Here is a 24,563-nt window from a genome sequence, read left to right as displayed (position 1 = left end):
CTGTCTCAGGGTGCTGGGAAGCACCTGGGCCAGTCCCAGCAATTCCCAGTTTAGCACATGCAGTTCAAAGGCACTGAACAGGGTTTGGGGTTTTCCCCCACTTTTTACTACACCATTGCTGCTTCTCTGTTCTACTCTACCAAAAGACCAAGTCTAAGTGAGAAGAAGGAAAAATGTCTTAAGTCCACACCTTTCTGGGCTTATATTTTGAGCAATCTCAGTGTCTGCTATTTACCGGCTCATGCAGGTGCTTCAGCAGCTCCCTGGATATTTTAGAGGTCAGCAGGACCTAAATCAGCTGCAACAAGAGGAACTGCCCAAATTCAGCAAAGTTGCATCAGACCAGGCTGGAAAACAAGCTCAGGCTGGCTCGACCTGGCCCTTTCTGCACACACTGAGTGATCTCATCCCCTCCTCTGCCCATCCTGAGCAGCAGCTCTACAGCTCCCTCTCACCATCACCTCCCCACTGCCCAGGACCCTCTGCTTTGGGCCCCAAAACATCAAGGTGGAGTCCAGTGCCCCTGACTGTGGTGCCCCCTGACTCACCTGCATGGTTTGTGATACCCCCTTGGCTTTCCTGTGAGGAAAACAGCCACTTAGACCCATCAGTTTCCCCCCTTCTCAGACTGACCCTTCACAGACTTCTCTGGCACCCAAAACAATCATCTAAATCGCAGATTTTCTCTTTCCCACAGGGATGGACACATTTGGAATCCCAGAGGTGGCTCCTTACAGCTGCTTGAGCTCAGATGCTCCAGTGAGGTCGGCTTGCAAGGAATTCAGAGGCTCAGCTTGAAGAAAATGGTCAGAACAGCTGCAGTTTATTTATAATTGTGCAGATTAATCAGTCTAGGGACTGTCTGGAATCTGCTGCAATCTTCTCCTTCGAGTTTCCGCTCAGCCAGGTGCTGCTGCTGCTGCACTGGACATGTTTTGGAACTCTGCTGCCTGTTCTTCCTGCTCATGCTAAGCCAAAGCCATTTGTATGGAGCAATCCTGGTGCTGAATGCATTCACCAGTGCTGGAACTCCAGCAGAATGTCCATCCCTCCCTCCACAACCTTGGAGGGTGGGAGGCTCCACAGAGCCCAGGGTAAGAATGTCTCCATGTGGGAAGAGGGAGTAGACCCTTCAACAGAAACAAAGGACACACTCCTTTTGTAGTCAGAATTTTATTTTCTTTACATCCAGGCTTATCATTGACATCTGAAAATAAAATCTTTCATTTACAAATAGGCTAGTGCAAATTAAAGGTAATTTTGGATTAAAAAAAAAAAAGACACTGCATGTAACACAAAAGAAATGTGTGTGTGTTAGGATGATCTTCCTGGAACAGCTGGTGGAGGTCGCCTAGGAAAAAATCAAAAAATAACCCAAAAATCACAGGGAGAGGGGGAGATTTAAAACAAAAGGCCAAGATACAATAAAATGACTCATATACAAAATTATCTTAATAAAATGGGTTAAGAGAAAAAGGCACAGAACATGCATATTAAGGAAAAGAGCAAGAGCAAGATTAGAATCAGCTGGCTCTCAGCACAGCCTGGCTTTCATCCTCACCCCTCCCTTCTGACCTGCCAGTGCCAGAGAAGCAGAACAATCCCATCCCAGGTGTGGAGGTCACTGATCACAGCCTTTCTAATTTTCTTGCAGCAAATTCTACCCTGGCCAAGAGCTTTTCCCCAGGCAGCCTTAAAATCCTCACCATTATCTGCTTCAAACACTGCTCTTGAGTAGAACTTCTGTGAGGCTCTGGTGAAATGAGGAATGATCAAACAGGATGATCCTGGGGTGACAGGAGGGGACATTTCTGGGAAAGGACAGAACAAGGCTGCAGAGCCCTGGGGCAGTGAGGGCACAGAGCACTGAGCACCCCCTGGTACCCAACACTGAGCACTGAGCACCCCTGGTACCCAGCCCAGAACACTGAGCTCTCCTGGTACCCAGCACAGAGCACTGAGCTGCCCCTGGTACCCAGCACAGAGCACTGAGCTCCCCTGGTACCCAGCCCAGGGCACTGAGCTCCCCTGGTACCCAGCACAGGGCACTGAGCTCCCCTGGTACCCAGCCCAGGGCACTGAGCTCCCCTGGTACCCAGCACAGGGCACTGAGCACCCCCTGGTACCCAACACTGAGCACTGAGCTGCCCCTGGTACCCAGCACAGGGCACTGAGCTCCCCTGGTACCCAGCCCAGGGCACTGAGCTCCCCTGGTACCCAGCACAGGGCACTGAGCACCCCCTGGTACCCAACACTGAGCACTGAGCTCCCCTGGTACCCAGCACAGGGCACTGAGCTCCCCTGGTACCCAGCCCAGGGCACTGAGCTCCCCTGGTACCCAGCACTGAGCACCCCCTGGTACCCAGCCCAGGGCACTGAGCTCCCCTGGTACCCAGCACAGGGCACTGAGCACCCCCTGGTACCCAACACTGAGCACTGAGCTGCCCCTGGTACCCAGCACAGGGCACTGAGCTCCCCTGGTACCCAGCACAGGGCACTGAGCTGTCCCTGGTACCCAGCCCAGGGCACTGAGCTCCCCTGGTACCCAGCCCAGGGCACTGAGCTCCCCTGGTACCCAACACTGAGCACTGAGCTCCCCTGGTACCCAACACTGAGCACTGAGCTCCTCTGGTACCCAGCACAGAGCGCTGAGCTGCCCCTGGTACCCAGCACTGAGCTCCCCTGGTACCCAGCCCAGGGCACTGAGCTCTCCTGGTACCCAGCCCAGGGCACTGAGCTCCCCTGGTACCCAGCACTGAGCTCCCCTGGTACCCAGCCCAGGGCACTGAGCTCCCCCTGGCACCCAGCCCAGGGCATTGAGCTCCCCTGGCCAACATTCCTGGCTCCAGGCTCGTGCAGGGGGCCCTGAGGGGCTGCAGCAGAGGGGACACCTGGGACACTGCTGTTCCCTCAGGGGGAGGGCACAAACTGCCTCAGCCACGGCCATTAAAGACCAATAAAAAATCTCCAAATCTTACAGGAAACAGCAGAGATGTTCCTGCTGTGCTCATCCCACCTTTTGCTCCCTCTTTTCCCAAAACCTAAGGACCCCCTTAGGCACTGTGGGGTTCCCAGAGGAAGCTGTTGTGTTCTTTGTGCCCCACAGACCATCTCCAAGCACTGATTGCAGACACTTGGCTGATCCTGATCTGCAGGAGGAACTGAGTAATCAGGACATCTGCACATTTGTGCACAATCTTTAGGGGGAAATCCCTTTCAGGCATATTTTAACTCCAGCTCCTGCTTTGGAGGACTGTGTCTGGCCTTCTGCTCAGCTCTGAAACTCCTCTGAACGTGCTTTCCCCAGCAATGCAGTGAAGCCCAGGTACTGCTTGTAAAACATTCATCCATTTCCCAGCAAAACATCTCTGCAGCACTCCGAGCCCCTTGCAGGGGAGCAGGCTGAATGCTTCCCAAGGGGAGGGTTCCCCTCCCCTTCAATGACATCTCCAGTGATCTCAGCACAGCAGCACCTCCAAGAAATCCTCCCTGCAGTCCCCACCGAGGCACTGTGGAATGCTGAGATGATGGTGCAAGAGACAGAAGACACCACTCATACACATCCAGAAAGTAATAATAAAAGCCCATCAAGAATGACAGTTTATTTTGGGTTCAGAAATGCAGCATAACATTTTTACAGCAGGTGTATGTGATGCTCAGTGATGACCACGGTTTCGGGAATCCACTCGCTGTGCTCAAAGGTCAACACCAGGAACCATTTACAGATTACGAAACCAAAGGCAGATGTTTTGGTTCACATCAAGTAGGGCATTAACATACAGAGCAAAAAAAAAATCAGAAAGAAATTAAGCGTTTGCTTCTTACAAAAAAGAAGTCATGGTTTAGCCTGTCCTGGAAAAGTAAAGAGACAGCAGTAAAGCAAACGGCCGGCAAGGCGGGACAAATCATAGATCAAGCAAGAGTGGAGGGCTGTCGGGACGGGAGGAGGAGCCGTCGGCATCAGCTCGCCTGCGGACAAAGCAAGAGGAAAGACAGGCAGAGTAACATTCATTTACACAAGGGAGCTGCTCTGCCCCAGCCTGGGAGCAGGGCAGTGCCACAGCAGGAGGAGCTGGGCCAGGAGGGCACCGGGAGGCTCCCTGGTGGCACAGGGACAAAGCAGGTCTGCTCTCAGCTCGGGAGGGTTGGGCTGTTTTAGGACAGAAGGACAGAACTAGTCAGGAATGTCAATATGCTGTACACATCATGGTTAGTGGAGCTCTCTCAACAGGGAGGATAATATTTTCTATGTTATACTTGAACACGAAGTGCCATAACCTATAATGTATCTTCTTTAATATAATAAATAATCTACTTTTAGGAGGCTTACTGAGAAAGTGCAACAAGATCAGCAATAAAATAAACACATATTAACTATGTACACAAAGCCTTTTTGTTGAACATACAATCTTTTTAACCCTAGCACAAGATCCCTTGAGACCCCAGGCCCAGAGCTGTTCACAGCACACACAAGCTCTTCAGCTGCTGGTCAGCCCCAGCAGGGTGAGGTGGAAATGTTCCCTGGGCAGAGATCCAGGCTCAGCCTAAATGCAGTGTCAGATGAGCACCCTCCTGAAACTTAGCAACTACACCACCCAGATCTTTGTGCACCTCACCTAAGATCAGAAACTCTGGTGTTGCTTCATTATTGCTCCACTATGGCCTGGCAAGCAGAGCTGTGCCAGAGGGAAGCAGAGAAGGGCAGAGCAAGCTGTGCTCCTCAGACACAGAGCTCAGACCTGGCTCATCCCACCTGAGGGCTCTGCAGAGGTGCTCAGTCCCTCTGGCAGACCCACAGGGTGCTTGTCCTGCTTTCCTTTGGGCATGGAGTGAGTTGCTGCCAAGGCTGCAACTGGATGGATGGGATAGCCAGCATCAGGAGTAAGTGGGACAAACAAACCCATTCCAGGCACTCCACAGCAGAAGGAAGTGGGCCAAGGCTGCAGGACAGTACTTACTCAACTGGATGTGGCAATTTCTTGGGAAGCATTCAAGTGGTTTTCCTAGAAACAAGATTCTGTGGTTTATTCTCACAAGCACATACGTAAGAAGAGGTGAAATCATCAAACCCTGGATTTGTGCTTATGGTTTTTTATTAACCTGGACACCTAAAAGTGTTGCATTTAGGGCCCAGGGCCAGATGTAGATGAGATCTGAATGAGGATGCAGAGGAAGGAGGGCTGTGCAGCTGTGTCCTGCACCCTCAGCATCAAGCACAGGACCAGATGGTGCTGATGCCTCACTGCCTCCTCCTCCTCTTTTGGGTAAATCCACCCTTGAGAGCTTTATTTACAATTCAGGAGTACCGCTGAGAAATAGTCTCTTGGGGGCAGAGTAAAGGACAGTGCTCAGTTGTGCCACCTCTTTCCTTATGCTTGGCAGAAACAGTCATTAAAGTAAATCAGGGAGTCTCAAGGAGGGAGCATTTAAAAGCACATTTTAGGCCAGGAGCTGTGCCATGTAATTGAGGCTCCTGACTTACCAGCATTGCCCTTGTGTCCCCTGCAGCCACACTGGCCTGAATCCCCTCCTGGGAGTCATGCTCTTCCCAAAGGACAAAGGACAGCTAAAGCTGAGTCCTGGGGCTGTGGTGGGACAAACCCAGACTGTGGCCTTGCAGTGTCCTAGAGTGGGTTAGGTTGGTCCCTGCTCATGGATGGTGCCATGAGCAGAGACACCTTCCACTAGACCAGGCTGCTGAAAGACCCATCCATCCTGGTCTTCTATCACCATGTGGGTATCAGAATTTCATATTCTGATATCAGAAGTGATATCAGTGATCTCTGTGGCTCAGGCATTAAACCTGGCTTCCCATCAGCAGGCAGCTGCCAGTCAGTAACAGAGTTCTGTTAAACTGTTTGGAAATACAGGAGTGCTGGCAAGGCTATTTACAAAAATGTACCCAACAGATGCAGCACAGCTTACAGCAGAGAGCACTAAGCAGTGGAAAGCTGTGTAGAAGACAAGAAGGATCATCAAAATATGTTTTCTTTTTTGTAGTAAAAATTAGTATGACTGTGCTTGTGTTTTCAACCTTTTCTTTTCCTTGAAAGCTGATTCTGTGCACTTGGCACTGGAGATGTGGACCTGTTCCCCACACCAACAGCAGTCTGCTGAGATCACCAGGATGCCAGGGCTCTGACAAACTCCATCTCCACCGTGCCTCACATGTGACCTCCAGACTCCCCAGGAGTGTGGCACAAGTATGGGGTTGACAGAAATGGAAGTTAAACTAACACACAAATCATGATGCTGTTCCAAGCTCGTCTCTCTTCTGCAGGCTGAAACATGATTTGCTGCACTGGTGAGCACAGCTAATCGGCAGCCTGGGAATTAACAGAGTGAATCCCCATTTGTTGTGGCTCTTTGATTGGATTCTTCCTATCCATGGGGCTACAGCATACTGGAGCCCTACAAGCAGTCTCAATAAATACATTTATTAGACTGATTGTACTGGGGGCCTTTGAAACCACCAATTGCTTTGCCAAGGGATCTGTAACCATAATTTTAATAGCAGCAATTCATATTTTCTGAAGGAACAAGGCCAAATTCCTCTCTACTTTCATGCTGTTAACTCAGTAAGTTCTAAGCTTTAAGGGTGACACTGACCCTAAGTGTTTAAAGTGAAGTAATGCAGTTAAGACAAAAGGTTTTTTATAATGCATTAATTTATAACGTGCAAAACAAGAGGCAGAGAGCACCTCTGCAAGTGAGCAGCTGCTAAAATAATCCAGGATGCACAGCTGAGCACTTCCCAGAACTTAGCTGGATAAAGCAACAGTAAACCAAGGTGTGTGCAAGGACCATGTAATGCAAAAAGAAAATCTTTACACAGGGGACACAGGGAAACTTTATTGACTGGCATGTGAAAATATCACAAATATCTCACATCCAAACCCCTTGGGAAGCTCAGCTGCCAGTCCAGGCTGGAGCTCCCACGGTGGGCACAGGAGGGGGACCCAGCCCAGCTGTGCATGTGTCTGTGTCTCTGTGTCCTTCTGGGTCACAAAGGGACCAAAAGTAGTGCTCAGTTTGCTGGCTCCTGCACACAGCACATTTCCATGCACTCACTCCCCACAGCACTTCCCAGGAGTGCAGTGGGAGCAGGAGTGGGAGTAGGGTCAGAGGGAGCTGCTGTGTCTACCCCAGCCCTCCAAACCACCCTGTCCCCTCCTGGCTGTGGGGTGGGACAGCTCCCTGTGAGCTGGGGCACCCCAGCCTGCTCCTCACCAACCCAACCAACCTGGCATTGCAGCTGCCAGGATGGGAATACAGCAAAACATGCCTTGTCCCATGCACACCCTGCTCGTTTAACAACATTCCTCAAAACTAAAATTTGGGTAAGGACAATTTATAGGAGAAGCAAGCCTCTTACAAGAGAGACCTGGAAGTGTGGGGCCTTCAGAAGAGCTTGGTAGGAAACCACATGGCTTTTCTTTGCCCAGTTTAGCCATTACAAGAGAAAATAGAAAACCTAGAAGGTACAAATAAAAGCAAGATTCCTTTCAGGTAAGGGAGAAAAAAAAGCAGCAGATCAAATCAACACATGCACAAAGACACACAGAGTCAAGCCCTCCAGCTGCTGTAGAGGACTGTGAGCACAGGTGTCTGGGTGGAGATATGTGTCAGTAAGTTAGCTAACATCAGTTATTGCAGAAGGAAAAGTCAAGGCAGCACAGACCTTCCCCAAACATTGAAGACCTCATAAACAATGCAGAATGGACAGAGAATATCAGTAAAATTGGTTACTTGCCTAGAGATGTCCATACATGCGACTATACACTGGTTATTGTGACAGTTACCAAGCAATTTGTTTCCACATATTTGGTTAACAACGAGTGGCATGCCAGAAACTCCTTTTAGTCTAACAGGGAGGAGTCTAACGGACGGATTACAGTGGGCCGAGTAGGTGAAGGGGGCGGTCTTCGACTGGAGAGAGAGAGAGAAGAAACAATGAGCACAGACACTGAGCACAGACACTGAGCACAAGCACTGAGCACAGACACTGAGCACAAGCACTGAGCACAGACACTGAGCACAAACACTGAGCACAAGCACTGAGCACAGACACTGAGCACAGACACTGAGCACAAACCCTGAGCACAAACCCTGAGCACAAGCACTGAGCACAGACACTGAGCACAGACCCTGAGCACAAGCACTGAGCACAAGCACTGAGCACAAACACTGAGCACAAACACTGAGCACAAGCACTGAGCACAGACACTGAGCACAGACCCTGAGCACAAGCACTGAGCACAAACCCTGAGCACAGACACTGAGCACAGACACTGAGCACAGACACTGAGCACAGACACTGAGCACAAGCACTGAGCACAAGCACTGAGCACAAGCACTGAGCACAAACACTGAGCACAAACCCTGAGCACAAGCACTGAGCACAAACCCTGAGCACAAACCCTGAGCACAGACACTGAGCACAAGCACTGAGCACAAACCCTGAGCACAAACCCTGAGCACTGAGCACAAACACTGAGCACAAACCCTGAGCACAAACACTGAGCACAAACCCTGAGCACAAACCCTGAGCACAAGCACTGAGCACAAACCCTGAGCACAAACCCTGAGCACAAGCACTGAGCACAAACCCACACCTACACCTCTGGCTGTTTGACATGGACATGCACGTGCTTGTACACACAACAATCCTACTGCCACGTACACCAAAGCCAGACACCCCTGAGCATGCACAGGAAGGAAGGAGAAAATGGGTTCTGCCATTTCTGCCATGCTTTACCCTCTCACCCATCACTGTGCTCAGCCTGGGGGCTCTGCACACACCACTGCCTTCTGGAGCCACGCAAACCAGCAGGGCAGGGGGGTTATTCCCTGGTTTCAGGGGTCAGTCCCAGCCTGGACACTCACAGAGCAGATTTACAGGTACATTTCAGAGCAGGCACAGGACTGGGGAAAGCAGCCTGCAGCAGCTTCAGGTCTGCCTTGCAGGAGCAGGAAAATCTGCAGCTTCTGGCATACCTGGGCAAACTGTAGCCCTATTGATGGGCCTGAATCTGAGGCACACTTTAAATCAATGGCCAGTCTTGAAAATGCCAGTCATGGCCAGGGCTACTGGATTCATTAATTTACCATGAATGCATTTTTCTATCAACTTCAGGAAGTGCTACAGAGTGATGGATTTTTTGGGAAGACTTAGGTGCCTTCATTCAATTTTCCTTTGTACTGAAAACCCCTGCATTTTAATTTGGACTCTGTCATCCTCTGATAAGAGACCCCAGAGCAAGGGTGAGCAGCAGTGATCTCCAAGCACATCCTACCTGCAGTCCAGGCTGGCACTTATCCCTCTCTCCCTTCACCAAGGATAACACCCAGCTCTGCTGGAGCTGTAGACAGAGTCTCTCTGGTAGCTGTGTAACACTTTACCTGTTTGTGTGCAGGAAGGTCCCCCTCAGGGCTGTGTGGAGGTAATTCCCTCAGCTCAGTTACAAAGAGTATTTTTGTTGCTGCTCCATTCCACCTCTGCCCATGCACAGAGCCTGGGCTGACATTGCCTGCACGGCTCGCACAGTCCTGCCTGGCACTGCTGTGTGCTGGACAAACAGCCTGAGACTGTTCAGCCTGCTCCTCTCTCAGCTGTCCAGCACCCTCCAGCCTGCTCTGGTGCTGCATTTAGCCCAGTCCATGCCTTACAGGGTGGTTTTGCTCCCTTCCTTTAGCAGGAAGTACCAGGTACACTCTCTCTATTCCTTAACCCAGCCCAGATCACCAGGAGAGCCCATGGCTGCACCCAGGCTCTGAGCAAGGTGGGGCTAAGGCTGGTTCCCATCAGCTCCAGCAGAGCTCATTAATAATTTTTTAGTAAGAATAGATTAATAATTAGCCCCAACAAATGTGCAGCCCTTTCTAACTCATCCTCCACCTGTGCAAGTAGGGACAGTTGTGGCTCTGAAGAAGATTAGGAAGGAAATGTGTCTCATTCTGCTAGAGCTCAACTGAAGATGAAAAGAATGCAACACTGTGTTAATTTTCTTTGAACAGGAACAAAATATGTGAGACAAATTTACACTTGACAAAAAAAAATTTCGTTTGGCTCAAAGTGCATCTTGTGCGACAATATTCTCTTTTGGTGAAGAAACGAGAATTTTAATCCCAACCATGCAACAAATACAAAATATGCCAACTAAAGCATTCAAGTAAATCAACAAGCTAAAAAAAAAATAGGCAAAATATAATTTCTTCATGGTGTATTTTTCTTACAGGAAAAATGTTACTGTGTTAACTATTGTTTCTTGAGTTGCTCCAGTGTAGGTCTTCTGGACTCATTTCCAAAATTTGTAGTTTCATAAAGAACCACTTCTAAGGCTCTGCATTTCTGCTGGGTTGCATTAAATTATTCCTTTGTTGAAATGCCTCACATTGCATTGTTTAGCGCTTACTGAAAACATTGTATCATATGTATGCAATTGACAAACAAGGGAAAATGCATACAGCTGTCTTCATATCAAATTTAAAAGCCCAAACATGCATTTTAATACCAGGCTAAATGCAGCCCACTGGATTCAAATAATGCAATTTAGCCAAGTTGCCATTTAACACAGAAGGATCAGAAACTGGAGAGCACAGTGGGAAGATTTCCTGGACACAATCAGTCAAACCAAACCTGAACCACAATCAGGCCCAAGCCCCATTCCCCCCTTGAACCAGCGCTGTTACTGCACCCTGGCCTACTAAGAATTTCCACTCAAGCCCAGTGCAGACCTGAAGGGAAGAACCCTCCATTAGCTCTTCCCCACTGCAGAGTGCCAGGCACTTCAGGAGAAGCTGATTACCCCAAGGGGATGCTCTGCTGAGGAGCTGCTGCCCAGCCACCCATCCTTGTCCCTGTGTCACTGCCCTACAGACAGGAGTGCTCAGAGCAGGGAGCTCTGACCCGGGGGGCTCTGACCTGTCTGTGGGTGCTCTCACCCCTCTGTGGGTGCTCTGACCCCTCTGTGGGTGCTCTGTCCTGTCTGTGGGTGCTCTGACCCCTCTGTGGATGCTCTGTCCTGTCTGTGGGTGCTCTGACCCCTCTGTGGGTGCTCTGTCCTGTCTGTGGATGCTCTGTCCTGTCTGTGGATGCTCTGACCTGTCTGTGGATGCTCTGACCTGTCTGTGGGTGCTCTGACCTCTCTGTGAATGCTCTGACCTGTCTGTGGGTGCTCTGTCCTGTCTGTGGGTGCTCTGACCTCTCTGTGAATGCTCTGTCCTGTCTGTGGATGCTCTGTCCTGTCTGTGAGTGCTCTGATCTGCCTGTGGATGCTCTGATCTGCCTGTGGGTGCTCTGATCTGCCTGTGGATGCTCTGACCTGTCTGTGGATGCTCTGTCCTGTCTGTGGATGCTCTGACCCCTCTGTGGGTGCTCTGACCTGTCTGTGGGTGCTCTGACCCCTCTGTGGGTGCTCTGACCCGTCTGTGGATGCTCTGTCCTGTCTATGGGTGCTCTGACCCCTCTGTGCGTGCTCTGACCTGTCTGTGGATGCTCTGACCCCTCTGTGGGTGCTCTGACCTGTCTGTGGATGCTCTGTCCTGTCTGTGGATGCTCTGTCCTGTCTATGAGTGCTCTGTCCTGTCTGTGGATGCTCTGTCCTGTCTATGGGTGCTCTGTCCTGTCTGTGGATGCTCTGTCCTGTCTATGGGTGCTCTGTCCTGTCTGTGGATGCTCTGACCCCTCTATGGGTGCTCTGACCTGTCTGTGGGTGCTCTGACCTGTCTGTGGGTGCTCTGACCCCTCTGTGGATGCTCTGACCTGTCTGTGGATGCTCTGTCCTGTCTATGCATGCTCTGTCCTGTCTGTGGATGGTCTGTCCTGTCTGTGGATGCTCTGTCCTGTCTATGAGTGCTCTGTCCTGTCTGTGGATGCTCTGTCCTGTCTGTGGATGCTCTGTCCTGTCTATGGGTGCTCTGTCCTGTCTGTGGGTGCTCTGACCTGTCTGTGGGTGCTCTGTCCCACCTGTAGATGTTCCCACGTGTGTCTGGGATGCTGTGACACAAACATCCGTGTGTCCTCGTGGTGGGCCTGGGCAGCACATCCATGAGGAGCGGGCAGAGCCCTCCTCAGCTCCAGCCCCTCAAGGGTGCTGCCTGCCTGCCGTGCACTTCCAGCTCCTTAACCCCCCACATAAACTGGGGCAGCAGGACCTCCGCCTGCAGAGCCTTCTGGAGGAGAGCAATGTTTGGGAAAGGCAGTGCTGGGGAAAAGAGCTGGAGCAGGAGCAGCATGTCCCTCCAGCCCTGCTGCTGACAGGCTCCTGGGGTATCTGCAGCAGTGCAGGAAGGGGCACTGTGCTCCCGAGGCCCTGGGCAGAGCAGAGGGGCTCAGCTTGGGGAACAGATTGGGGGGGGGATCTGTTCCTTTTCCCTCCCTTTCTTTGCCTCTGGCACTCGGCATCAGCTGGAGCTTGAGTACAAGTGAAGGAAAGAACAAGCCCTGAAGTTGCCTGTCCTAGCCTTCCCTGTCAAGGTGACAAATCATTCTGTGACCATTTCTACCCTGGGAGTAGCATTCAGACTTGTTTTTCATCCCATAACACGAATCTCAACCCCAAAAACAAGAGGCGAGGTTGTATCTCTTGTCTCTCCCTGGCTCCTTCAGGGCCGGACGAGTGGCCGGGAGCCCCGGGAGCGGTGCAGGAGCCTGGGCCACGTAGAGACAACAGAGACAACAACTCTGGGGCAGCTGCACCGAGCACAGCCCCGAGGCAGCCGAGCGCGGGCTCGGCCCCATGGCCCCCGAGCCCCGGCCCCTCACGGGAGCCGCGGCCCCGGGCAGGCAGGGGAGCGGGCCTGCAGGGCGGCAGGGGGAGCTGCAGCCTGCCCGCGGCCCGGCCGGGGGACAGCGGGCACAAACAGCCGCGAGCTGCCATCCCAGTGAGTAAATATGTGACTAAGGCCGGTTCAATGTTTAGTCTGAGGCCAGCGGGTGATAGCGGCGCAGACGGCGCGGCCGGGCCGGTCCCGGTTATCGCAGCCGGGCAGCGGCCCCGGCCCCGGAGAAAGCTCCGAGGGAAGCGGCGCTGCTGCGGGAAACCCTTTCGGCTGTTGTCGCCAACATTTCAGCTGCGTTTTCGGGTCCCGCTGCCTGGCCCGTTTAACTCACTAACTCACTCTCTCGACTTTGGGGTTGTTGTTATTTTGTTGCTTTTTTATTTTTTTTTTTTTTACTGTTTGTAAAAGTTAGTGCTAAAGGGGCAGGAGATCATAGGTCCCCCTGGGGTTGAGTAAACGAGTCTGCAAAAAGAATCAGTTCTTCTAACTAGCACACATTAAGCAGACATAAAGAATTTACCAATGAAAATTGTGGACTAAGTATGTATTTAATAACTCCCTGATGTTGCTGCAGAGACTTCTCCTTTGAAGAGCTCAGTGGGGTTTTGAATGGAGGGGAGCTCTTACCCCCTTGCAAAAACTTTTTAAAAAAGGAAAAGTTTTTACATTTATTTTTAACCTTAGCAGCACCCGCCCCCCCCATGTTTCCAGTTTTAAAAGAACTCCTAAAAGCTTTAGCTAGGCAAATGCCGAGTAAAAGAAACTAAATAAAGCAAGTCTAGACTTAAAATTAGATCAGAAACATATGGGAGTTCTTCGAGCCTTTGCCTTTTGAGAAGCCCTATCGCTCCCCACACGGAGTGCACAAAATGTGCTTTCAGTAAAGCATGGCTGTAATTACCATGGGAGGCCCCGCTCGAAGATGGCTTCTCACAGCACAGCCAGAGGACTTTGAAAGAAAAGGCTTTCATTTCCACTTATATTTGACATTCTTGCTTGCTTGTGACCACCAGAGAACATTTGTGGAAGGCATGCACAGAACTCTATTTTATGATACATCCTATAGATCTGAAGCTGTGAACAGAAGCCCATTATTCTCTCCCTTTTCCATCATGTTGGTTTCCCTATAACGCAGCCCTCTCGGATACCCCAATATGTGACATCGTCTTTGTAGAATTTAACAAGAAAATACTTCAAATCTCTAAGCAGCTTTAAGACTGACTGCAGGCAAATTTGTTTTAGGTGACAGAACAAACCTGGAATGTGAGGCATATGCTAAGAGTGCAGTGACTTAGTGCAGGTGAGGAATAAATCTGGTTTCCTGTTTGGGCGATTATTTAGAGAACTAAGTAGCTTGATCCTGAGAAAGTTATAATGCTTTGACTGGTTTTATTTTTGTACTGTTTCTTTGGTTTTCTCTGTTTCAGTAAGATTCTGAGAGACCCACACCTTCTATTACTGGTTCTTGTATCAACTTAACTTTTATATGGCATCTCTCGACCTCCATCAGCCTCAGGATTTGGAGGACAATCCAAACCAGAAGTGGAAGTACTGTACCTATCATGCTTCAAAAACAGAGGCAAGACATGGTTTGTAGACCTAATTAGTCTTCAGTCTAATTGTGCAGGCTTAAACTCTGTCCTACAGCAGATGCAGCACAGCTGCTGCAGAGTCTCCCAAACATCAACTCAGGAGTGGAAGTGGGAAAGCCAGGGGGAAGACAGGGGGAGGAAAGGCACTTGGTCCTGCTGACACAGGTCATAACAAAGCAGGAAAAGCAGAAAAAGGATGATGACATTAGGAGGACTAAAGCAGGAATCACAGACAGGGATCAGGAGGAGATGGTGATTGCAGCGGAAATGAGAAACTGCATGGAGTGGTGATGAAGGGTGAAAGGAGCTGGGGAATATCTGCCTGAGATGGTCCCTTAGCCCAGTGTAATGGTCCAAGAGAGTGAGAATTGCTCAGATTTGTTTCTGTACTGGAAAATGTCATTTTGTTAAACACAAAATGTCTGTAACTGTTGCCCAGAGGATCAGTACGGTCAGGCAGGCCAGGAAGGGAAGCCCTCAGACACAGAGCACAGCTTTAGAGGGTGGCTGCTAGTTCTGAAGCATTCTCCAGCTGAACTCAGGCTCTACAAAGCACAGAGGGCATGCTCAGACTGTGCTGCCAGGGACTGCCTCAGCTGTCCCTACAGCTGAACCCCAAAACTGCAAATGACCCCTCTGCACAGTGCTCTCAGTGGAAGAATTTTTTTGTTCAGTATAAGCAAGTTAAGGTTATTAGATTATGCTGTTTTATCAGATAGCTGAAAGAAACAAACAAAAAACGACACTGCAGCAGTATAAATCTCCATGAATTCAAAGGCTTACACTGTTTGAAAGCACTGGGGTTAGTGAGGTTCCACTGTGTGTGATTTAACTTAATACAGATACTCCTTTCAGAGGCAATGTGGTCCAAAATATGATGTTCCAGCAGAATAATTTATTATCTACAACTCAAGCTATGTTTTCTATATGACCATAATAAATCAACGTCCATCACACACACATACAAATATATTGTATGCTTATGTGAACACTGCATTTTCAAATTAGTCATTTCAGGGAATTAATGTGGCATATGAAAAGCTCAGCTTGAATAAACACAAAATTAATTCAACGGAGTGACCGAGACAGAGTATTATTCTTAAGAAACTGTGTGTTCTTGTTTGCCCTTCAGCAGAGAACATGTCAAGTAAGCAAGTGTGCAGTGCATCTGTGGAATTCTGCCCCAGCCTTTCAGAAACCTTAGGTTGGGATGGTCCAGAGGGTCACACCTGGCCATGAAGAAGAGAAAGTTAGGAGTGCTGAGTGGGAGCATTCAGAATGCTGTTCTGTGCATGGAAGATGACAACAGAAGGGCCACCAAATCAGCAGGAAGAACATCTGATCTCTTTACAGCAGCTCAGTTTGTGAGCTGCAGTTTGCCATCAGTGTGAACCATGGACCCCACTTTTGAATACATCTCCATTCTTCCTTCCTACTCAGCTTTGACCTTCCTCTGCCTTGTTGCCTCTCTCCTCTTTACTTACCTTGGTGCAAGAAGGGGAGCAAATGTCCTGGTTGTCACCTGCAGCTGGAGTTGCTCCTCTTCTTGTCCATGATGCCAACTAATGGGATTACCACTGTTGTTAGTGGAGCCATGGAGTGCCCTCATCACTACTGTTCCAATACAGCTCGCGGGGGACAGCAGAGTTTCAAGACAGCCTTTCAAGATGCCTGCAGGTGCAGGAAGTTCAAATCATCCTGTTTCTCTCTGTTTACTCTCAGATGTTTTCTCTTCTAGCATAAGGCAGCCTAGAAATGCGCTGCTATTCACCCACTCTCTCAGACAAGGCAGGAATTCCCTGCTCAACACCATTGCTCTTAATCCTGCAATGTCTTCATAGCAACTGTTATTAAACCACTCCATTATGAACCTAAATCATTTCTTGGCACAAATAACATCTTCAGGTTCCTGTACTTCTGTCAAACAACTGCTGTTGCTTGATTCTACTTTCTTTCTTCAAGTAGAGAGACGTTAAAAATAAAACCATTTCCTTCTACTAACAGTATCTTGAGAGAGAAAATGCTAGGAAGAAAAAAAAGAACCGAAACCAAACCAAACTCAAATTTTTGCTGAAATTCATTCACTGCATCAGCTGACACTCCCACTATATTTGAGGACTGCACTTGCAACATCATCTTTATTCCAGAACCACTTCTTTTGATGCTTTTCAGGTTCCTTGTTTTTCTGTCTTCCCCTCTCTTGCATCTCTTTTGCCTACCCTTCCCCATCACATAGCTCTGGTCTACACTAAGAGTAATGAAAAGCCATTTCACTGCCAGATCCTCTTTGCTGAACCTTTAAAGTGACTTGCAGCAGTCCCAGTTGAATGTCACTTTGTTTTATAACAATTTTTTGTTGAATAAGGCAGGAGCAAGTAGCTCAGGAACAATACTCAAGATGGCTACAGCTACCTGAGGTGCAGTAGATAGATCAAACCTCAACCCTATGCAGAACAAGGGATTCTTCAGATACTTTTGTTAATTGCCACAGTGAACTGCCCATCAGAAAATTCCTGGGCCACTGAAGATATAATCAGCCTGTCTCTGGCTGATGGAGGGAGATGCTGAGAGAGGTTAAGAGTCAGTGGCAGCAGACATGGTACCCAGGCTGAAATGTCTGCCATCCCATGAACTTTGTTCTCCTCAGTCTTCAGGACAGCCATCTGGGGGAGAGGAATATAAGGGAAGGCAGTAACAAAATCCTACTGCCAGTCTAAAAGAGAGCCCTCCTTTTCGGGGCAGCAATCACTGAAGCTCCTGGAGCAGAAGTGAAGACTCTCCTGTATCTCTCATGGCATTACAGCTCAGGCAGCTGAAGAATCAGTTCTGTGCAAATGCCATTCCAAATCTCTCATAAGATCAGTACTGCAGAATTACAATGAAACTGCCAGACTTGCTGGATTGTGACATTTTACATGTTTTTACAACCTGCTGGGACCTGCTTTCTGGCCAAGCCCTCCGATACTTATCCTCATGCAGAATGCTCCTTCTTTCAGTGCTTCTGTTGTCTCTCTTCATTGCAGGGGGGTTGGACTAGATGACCTTTAAAGGTCCCTTTCAAACCAAAGGACTCTGTGATTCTATTCTTTGATTCTATCCCATGACCAGAGTTGCAAGATGAGCCCAGGTTTGCACCTGGCAATGTGACTGCCCCAGGCAGAGGAGCTCGTGTTTTTTGTGGGTGTCACAGCCACTGCCACCAGGATGCTGGTAAGAAAGATTGCCAAATATTGCATTCTATGGCTTGAAAACTGTCTGAAAAACTCTAAAAGACAGAAATGCCACGTGACAGATTTACAAAGGTGGCAGGGAAGGGATAATTTGGAAGGAAACCAAGACAAGATGGTGAGAAGGAAAGGAAGGAATACACGGGGAAAAGAGACAAACGTACCAGGCAGGAAACCAAGTGAAAGGAGGAGGTGAAAGAGGAAGCAAACAGGATGGTCAAGAAAGGGACAGAGAAGGAAAGGCTGAGAAAAAAAGGGAAAATAGTGAAAAAGGACCCAGTGGAGGAGGGGAAAATGCAGAGCTTCTTTCTAAGAGATAAGAGAAAATAAATGGAGTCTGCTGCTGCTCAAAGCAGTCAGCAGCAGAAGTAACATATTACTGGGTGTGCATTTCAACAAGAAATGTACGTTAGACTGGTAACAAATTACACAGGGCTGTCTTCCCCCTGGGCAGAAATCACAGAAATAATAACTGATATTCTCCTAAGTCTTGTGATTTTGGGGTCCTTGGACAGGCAGAGTTGGAAACATACTGGCTACAGAAGGGCAGTGTCCCCCCTGGGAGGGGCTCTGGCTTTTCCTATGTAGCTGTATATTCTTGACATGAGATGCAGAATTAAATTATTCTTTGGCTTTCTTTTCTCCTGAGGTTCAGCAGGAATTTGAATTCTGTCCATGTAACACTTTTGTCTCTTTGCTTGCATGAAACAATCCTAATTGCAGACTATACTTTTTGAATATAACTTCTGCCAAAGATCCATTCAAAGAGGACAGAGAGCTGTGCTCTCCTACTTGGGTGTTCAGATTAAGATCATCCAAGTCAGCATGCAAACACTCTAAGGTGGCTCTCACTCATCCTGCCAGAAGAATTTGGTGCAATGACTATTTGATTACAATTTATATTCCATTAAAAAATACAGTAGTAAGCTTTTAAAGCTGCAAGGTCAAACTTTCAGGAGAAAGAAGATTCCCAGGCTCAGGCAGGATAACCCTTCTGGCCTTATATGCCTATGCACTGTGACAGATTTTATTCAGAGGATCATGTGCAATTTTTGCACAAAATCTCCTTATCATTCAATGCACAGGGTTAGACATTTCATGAAATCTTTTCAAAGAACTCTAATCCATAAAAATCCATCAGAGAAAACTTTGTGAATGGTTGATATTTGGCAACCAAAGAGTTGAGTGGGAGCCTGTGGGCTGGGAGTTGTCAGGCAGTAATGCTTTCTGCACTGCTCCTGACTTTGTCTGAAAATTTCTAACTGCAATTACTGTTAGGTAAAAGTACCTTTTCCTGCCAGTTTGGCAGAAATACGTAATGGTGGCTTACAAGGTAGATTAGCTACCAACACAGCAGGTGATGGAATCAGCCTTGGTGGCATAACAAAGGGGAGCTGCAGAGCTGCCACCAGCCCTTCCCTGCTGGCTGCCTGTGGGTGGAAGTAAATTGCAGGGACAGTGTGTGAGCAGCACAATGTGAATTTTCTCCCCACCACTTGCCTCACATGTAAAGACCAGCCCCAGCCCCTGGGGAGCAGCCCCAGCCTGCCTGAGGGTGACACACGTGCTCCAGGGTTTCACCTCCTGTGGGGTCACCTTTGTCTCAGTGACAAAGTCAGGAACCATCTCCTGGTTCCAGACCAGGGCTTTGCTGGGAAAGCCCTGGTGAATCCACAGTAGCAGCACACAGGGAGAAAAAGGCAGCACCCTTCCACCCCCACAAACACCACGGGCTCTGCTGCCAAGAGAAAAAAACATTTCCAATTCAGTTGTTTTCCTTGTGGCAAAGCTGTCCATTCAGGACATTTAAAAGCTGAAAATCAGGCATCCACAGTAGAACTTAAATTGGTCAAGATCAGGCTTTCCACACAGGCAGGCAAACAAACATCAGGGTGAGCTGGAGTGCTTCTAGTGCCTGCCTAAAGCTGTCCTACCAAACCAAGCACACAGCTGCATTTTCTTTCAAAATACTACTGAAGCCTTTTAAGAGAGAGGGAATAATCCAGATTCTGGCAGTGGGGAATATTTCACAAATCATATATGCTTTGGCATCAAGCCCTTAAAGCCAGGGGCCTTTACTCACAGGCTTTGCTGGGAGAGATCCACCCACCTCAAGTGGGATTAATTAAAAGAGGCATGTATCATGCAAATAGTTTCTGTTTCCTTACAGAAATATTCAGAGCACATAACCCAAACCAGCTTTAGAATCAGAGTGAAGCAGGGAAGAAAATGATTTCCTGCTCTCCTAACTCTTTTCCTTTCCCTGTACACTAAGGGAGGAACAGTGAGAGAATGCTGAGAGCTCACCATTTCTGTACAGTTCCTTTGATAAATCCTAATAAAGTAGAAGAAAAAAAATCTGTGTTTTCAAAGATGAGCTGTATCTCACGGTAAGGTGCCAAATTTTCCACATCAAACGTGTGCTGCTAATCTGCTTGTTGGACAAGGACAGTCCAAGTCTCACCCCTGAAAATGATCTTTTTAGCTTAAGCAGAACAGAAGAAAATGGAAACTCTGTATTTCTTCAGCATGTCAGATTTTCAGCTCCATTTGACAGGGACAGGGGCTGTAACAGAAAGCTCCTTTGGAAAGGGAGATAAACTTTAAAAATACTACTTTCTTCTCAGGAAGTTAAACTATTTCCCTAGATAAGAGAGATCCCAACACTTCAAGGAATCCCTGCAGAAAATGGTGCTGGAACAGTCAGAGCACAGCGCCCCAGTTCAAAAATAAGTCACAGAAAAAGCTCAAGTTTCCACACGAACTCTTCCTCAAAACTCTCTTTTCCCCCTTTTAATATCTCAGACCCATTTTCTGAGTCAATTTCCTATGATCCTGCAAAGGCTGTTATTAAAACCAGACCAAGCGTGGCTGAAATTCCAGGGCTCAAAAGAAACACTGAATAGGCACAGGAGCTGGCCACACTGTCCCCCTCAGGTGATTTCCCTGCAGCCCCTTCCCTGGGATTTCCTCCCTCACACTTTAGTCAGCAGAAGAAACCTGAAGTTTCAGCAGAATGTCAAACCCTTCCTTCATTCTTTAGCAGTTGAGATTTTTTCTGTCTGAGGCTTTCATAGCTCTAAAAGACAGAACTAGGATCTAGTCCAGAAGATGTGTATTGCAGATTATTTTTTTCCACAAAAATGTCAGGCAGTCTCACATTCAGTTCTGTATCCAGCTACAATTTGAAAATCACTGACCTCCTTTATCCACCACTGCTTTTCCTGCCACCAGTGGCGGTCCCGAGCGGAGGCGTTCCCAGGCTGCTTACCCCCATGTCTTTTGCGTGCTAGAAAATTCCTTCCTGGTCTCCATCCCACCTTAGCCCTCTGGCATGAAGAAGAAGATCAGCAGACATGCTCTTGGCAAGGCACCCTGGGAAAGCAGCATCCATGCACAGCCAGGGCGGGCAGGGGAGGGAGACGCGCTGCCTTGCGGGGCAGGGGACGGGAGCCATGGTTCTCTCGGCTGGCACAGCTGGCACAGCTGCACCTCAGCCCTGCATCCCTCTGAGGTGGCCCCTGATGGCACAGAGCAAGCAGCAGGGCCAGCGCCCTTTGGCTCAGCTCCAGGCTCTCCCAGCAAGGGGATGGTCCTTGGGTTCTTCCCTTCCAGCGCAAAGTTTGGAAAGGCAATTCCAGGTTTCTCCCCAGCGGTCCCTGCTGCAAGCTACAGGATATCCACTGAGGTGAAAGGGTGTTTCATGGCTGGGCATTGATGCAACAACGCCCTTTTCATAGCAAATGTAGAAAAATACTTCATTCCTTTGATATACCTCATTTATTTATGCTTTCTATTATAAAGGGTAATTATATTAGAAACACTGCGCCTCAAATTTAAGTTACTGACAACTGTGACAGATCTCACCTATTTAAAAGAAAATTCTTCTCCAAAGCTTCTCTTCTCAATGACCGTTTTTAAAATTGAAAATGTGCACATTTTATTTTGGTTCCTATTTAGCTGGCTCTTTTTTTTCTTCCAAACTGTGAGTACTTTCAATGTAACAGCTAATTTATCAAAAATGGAGAAACCCCTTTGTTCCAACATTGCCTTATCTGCCCACGCCTCTCATAATTTAGAAAGTTAATGAATCCCTCAGAATCAGAGGTTTTTATATATATATACATATATACATATATAAGTGATTAAGTGTATTACATCATTGTGAAAATAAACATTAAGGACATTCTATTCATATAACATATAAAATAGCAATCAATGCCATAGAAAATTATACAATATGCAAAGCTACTTTAAAAGGGCTTGATAAATGCAAAGCCCTGAGAAGGAAAGGAAATAATGCACTGAAGATCATCTTGTTCCTTAACTAATTGCTTGGTACCATATGATGTACTCTGTCAGACAACCAGGGACTGTTTCCAACTGGCTGGGAATTACTGGCTTTGCAGGACAAGAATCAGACTCCTGAACCAGTGTTCCACTGGTTCTACAAGAATTGCTCTTGTTCTCTCTCCCAGGAGAGCCCCTGCTTCCTCTGGTGAGGGTTCAGAAGGGCAGAAGTGAGGAGCTGTACCCCTGCCCCTCTCCTCCTGGGGGTAGGTGACCTCCCTCTCTCTCTGGTCCCTTATGAGGGTACAACACAACCAGGACTGAGGTTCTTAATGCAAGCAAATCAGGGTCTCCCAAGTGACTGACTAGAGTTTTTTAAAATGAAAAAATCTTTTCAAACAGGCTAAGTGCTAAAAAGTGCTTCCATCAAACACCTCTGGCTGCAGGGAATGCCCAGTTTTGCTTTGCTACAAGCCCTTGGCAGCAGCAGCACTCGCGTCCCACGCGGGGAGCAGTGCAGGCTCTGGCTGTGGTGCCAGGGGGAGAGAACCATGGCACCCCCAGGAACACCAAGCTCTTACCTTGGCACGCTGGGAGGAGCCCGGCTGGGCCGAGAGGGAACCTGGGGGGGTCCTCCGTGGCCTTCGGCACTGGGGAATGGAGGCAGAGCTCCCGGGCGGAACGGGACCGGCGGAGCCCCCGACTGGGGGCCCGGGGAGGGGATGGCAGGAGCGGGTCCTCGGCCAGATAAAGGTCTGCTGGGGGGGTTGTTCAAGGTAGGTCTCCTCGGAGTTGAAGGACTTGGAGGAGGTGATCTGGTGAAATATCAGAAATTTTAAAAGTTCAGTAAGGTGGGGGTACGGGTTTTGGGTTTTCTTTGATGTATTGTATTTTGCTTTAAACAAAAGTTAAAACTTATGACAGATGGTTTTGATTGGCATTTTCCTTTGCTGTCAGTGTCAGAGGATCACATACAATTAAGACTCACGTGTTTCCCACTGACAGCATACAAGCAAAGAGGTGAATAAAATGGATTTTATTATTCAAGTCCTAATAATGTTTTGTTAAGTGGAATTTCTAGGACATGGAGCCTGACGTGCTGAATTATTATAACAGCTTGCAAAAGGAGGCCAAGTGGATACACAACTGGGGTGACAGAGGCAGCTGCTATTTGAAGCATCAGAGAAGCTGTAAGTCCACAGCATAGTCTTCTTGCAAGGCAAATATCCTGTCTGGTGCTCACATAAGCATACCCACAGAATAGGTGGGTATGTTTATATATATAAACATATTCCCATATTATATATGGGAAAATGTTTTGATTTTCCTCACAGATGTCATTAAGACTTGGAGGAGCATCTTCCTAAAAGGACAGGCAGGCAGGGAGCTCCTGATCTTGTTGGAACCCTGGTTACTGAGAATTTGAGACTTTCTGTGCTGACAGGCACTGACACCCAGGAGAACACTGCACTGACCTGAGGCCATGGAGAAGGCTTCCAAAATGGAAGGACAGAACTGGGATTGTGGGTGTGGAGTTTGAATAGAAGGGTGTAATATCACATGGTGGAAAACTTAAAATTTTAGAATATAGTAATATATATAAAGACAAGATAGAAGTTTAAAGACAGAATCTAGTCCTTCTTCTTCATAAGTTTGAATAGTATTGTAAAATTAAATTTAAAAATCCACATTACAGGCCATGACTAGTTAGTTATTAAGTTAAAAGTAAAAATAATTTAAGTTTAATTTCTTAATTAGACAGTTTACCCTTAAAAAGCCTTGTAGAAAAATAAATACCATTCCATTTTTAGTTTGCTAGAGTGAAGCACTGTAGAACTCATGGTTTATAAAACAGTGACAGAGATAAAAACTAATAAACATCCAAACATAAAATACCATCTCACACATTTAATCCCAACCTTAAACAAAAAGAAACAAAGACAGTGGCAGTGCCCCAGACAATTAGGCTGACCACTGCGGCTTTTACATTTTTTGAACATGACTTTTTTTACCTAGGGTTTTTCTCCTGGGAAGCTGAAAGGTAGTGAGAGGTTTCAGAGAAAAGAAAAACTATTCTTATTTCATTTGTTTTTTTTGTGTTGTGCTTATGTTTGGAGATTGTTTATTTAAGGTGATTGCTTGATTGGACTCTGGTGTGAGTTACTTTGACTCATTGGCCAATTAGGGCCAAGTTGTGTTGGGACTCTTTTCAGAGTCATGAGTTTTTATTATTATTTTTTTAGCATTTAGTAAGGATTTTTTCTGTATTTTTTAGTATAGTATAGTGTCAGAACCCAGGACATTCCTCTGGCTGCCCTGGGTGATTCCAGACCCTGGCAGGGGGCTCAGAGACCTTGGCACAGAGTCACAAACACCTGTGCCTTTGATTGTAGCCCATGGAAACAATTACCAACTTTGTGTGAAGATTTACAAGCCACAAGAGTTTGAGTAGAATGATAGTGAATTTGTCACAGGGTGAAAAGAAGAATTTTGGGAATTTAGAATGGGGGTTCAAGGGGCAAGATGGAGGAATCTGGGTGTGTCCTGTCCTTCTTCTCCTTCTTCTTGTCCTTCATCTTCTGCTGGGATGGTGACACTTTTGGATTGGTTTGGAGTAGAGACAGACTGTCTAACATAGGTGATGGGTATTGGAAAATTACTGTAAATAAAG

General features: G+C 47.8%; 1 protein-coding gene across 5 annotated transcripts in view; it reads right to left on the bottom strand.

Moving 5' to 3' along the window:
* Positions 1–3,571: 3,571 nt before the first annotated feature.
* Positions 3,572–24,563, bottom strand: part of DNM3 (dynamin 3) — a 172,406-nt gene continuing 151,414 nt past the window's right edge. For 3 of the 5 annotated variants that reach the window (XM_066555646.1, XM_066555643.1, XM_066555644.1), the window contains 2 exons: positions 22,474–22,707; positions 6,827–7,929 (listed from right to left, as the gene is read on the bottom strand). In XM_066555646.1, coding sequence (XP_066411743.1) covers positions 7,860–7,929; positions 22,474–22,707 — 304 coding nt within the window. In that variant the 3' untranslated portion in view covers positions 6,827–7,859. Of the gene's footprint in view, positions 3,970–6,826; positions 16,047–22,473; positions 22,708–24,563 lie in introns of those variants that run through there. The other 2 variants (XM_066555642.1, XM_066555645.1) reach the window with 2 other exon arrangements.

The sequence above is a fragment of the Molothrus aeneus genome, chromosome 9, assembly GCF_037042795.1.
Source record: "Molothrus aeneus isolate 106 chromosome 9, BPBGC_Maene_1.0, whole genome shotgun sequence".
NCBI classification, from domain to species: domain Eukaryota; kingdom Metazoa; phylum Chordata; class Aves; order Passeriformes; family Icteridae; genus Molothrus; species Molothrus aeneus.
The sequence above is the reverse complement of the archived record's forward strand: the minus strand, read 5'-3'. Positions and strand labels throughout refer to the sequence as shown.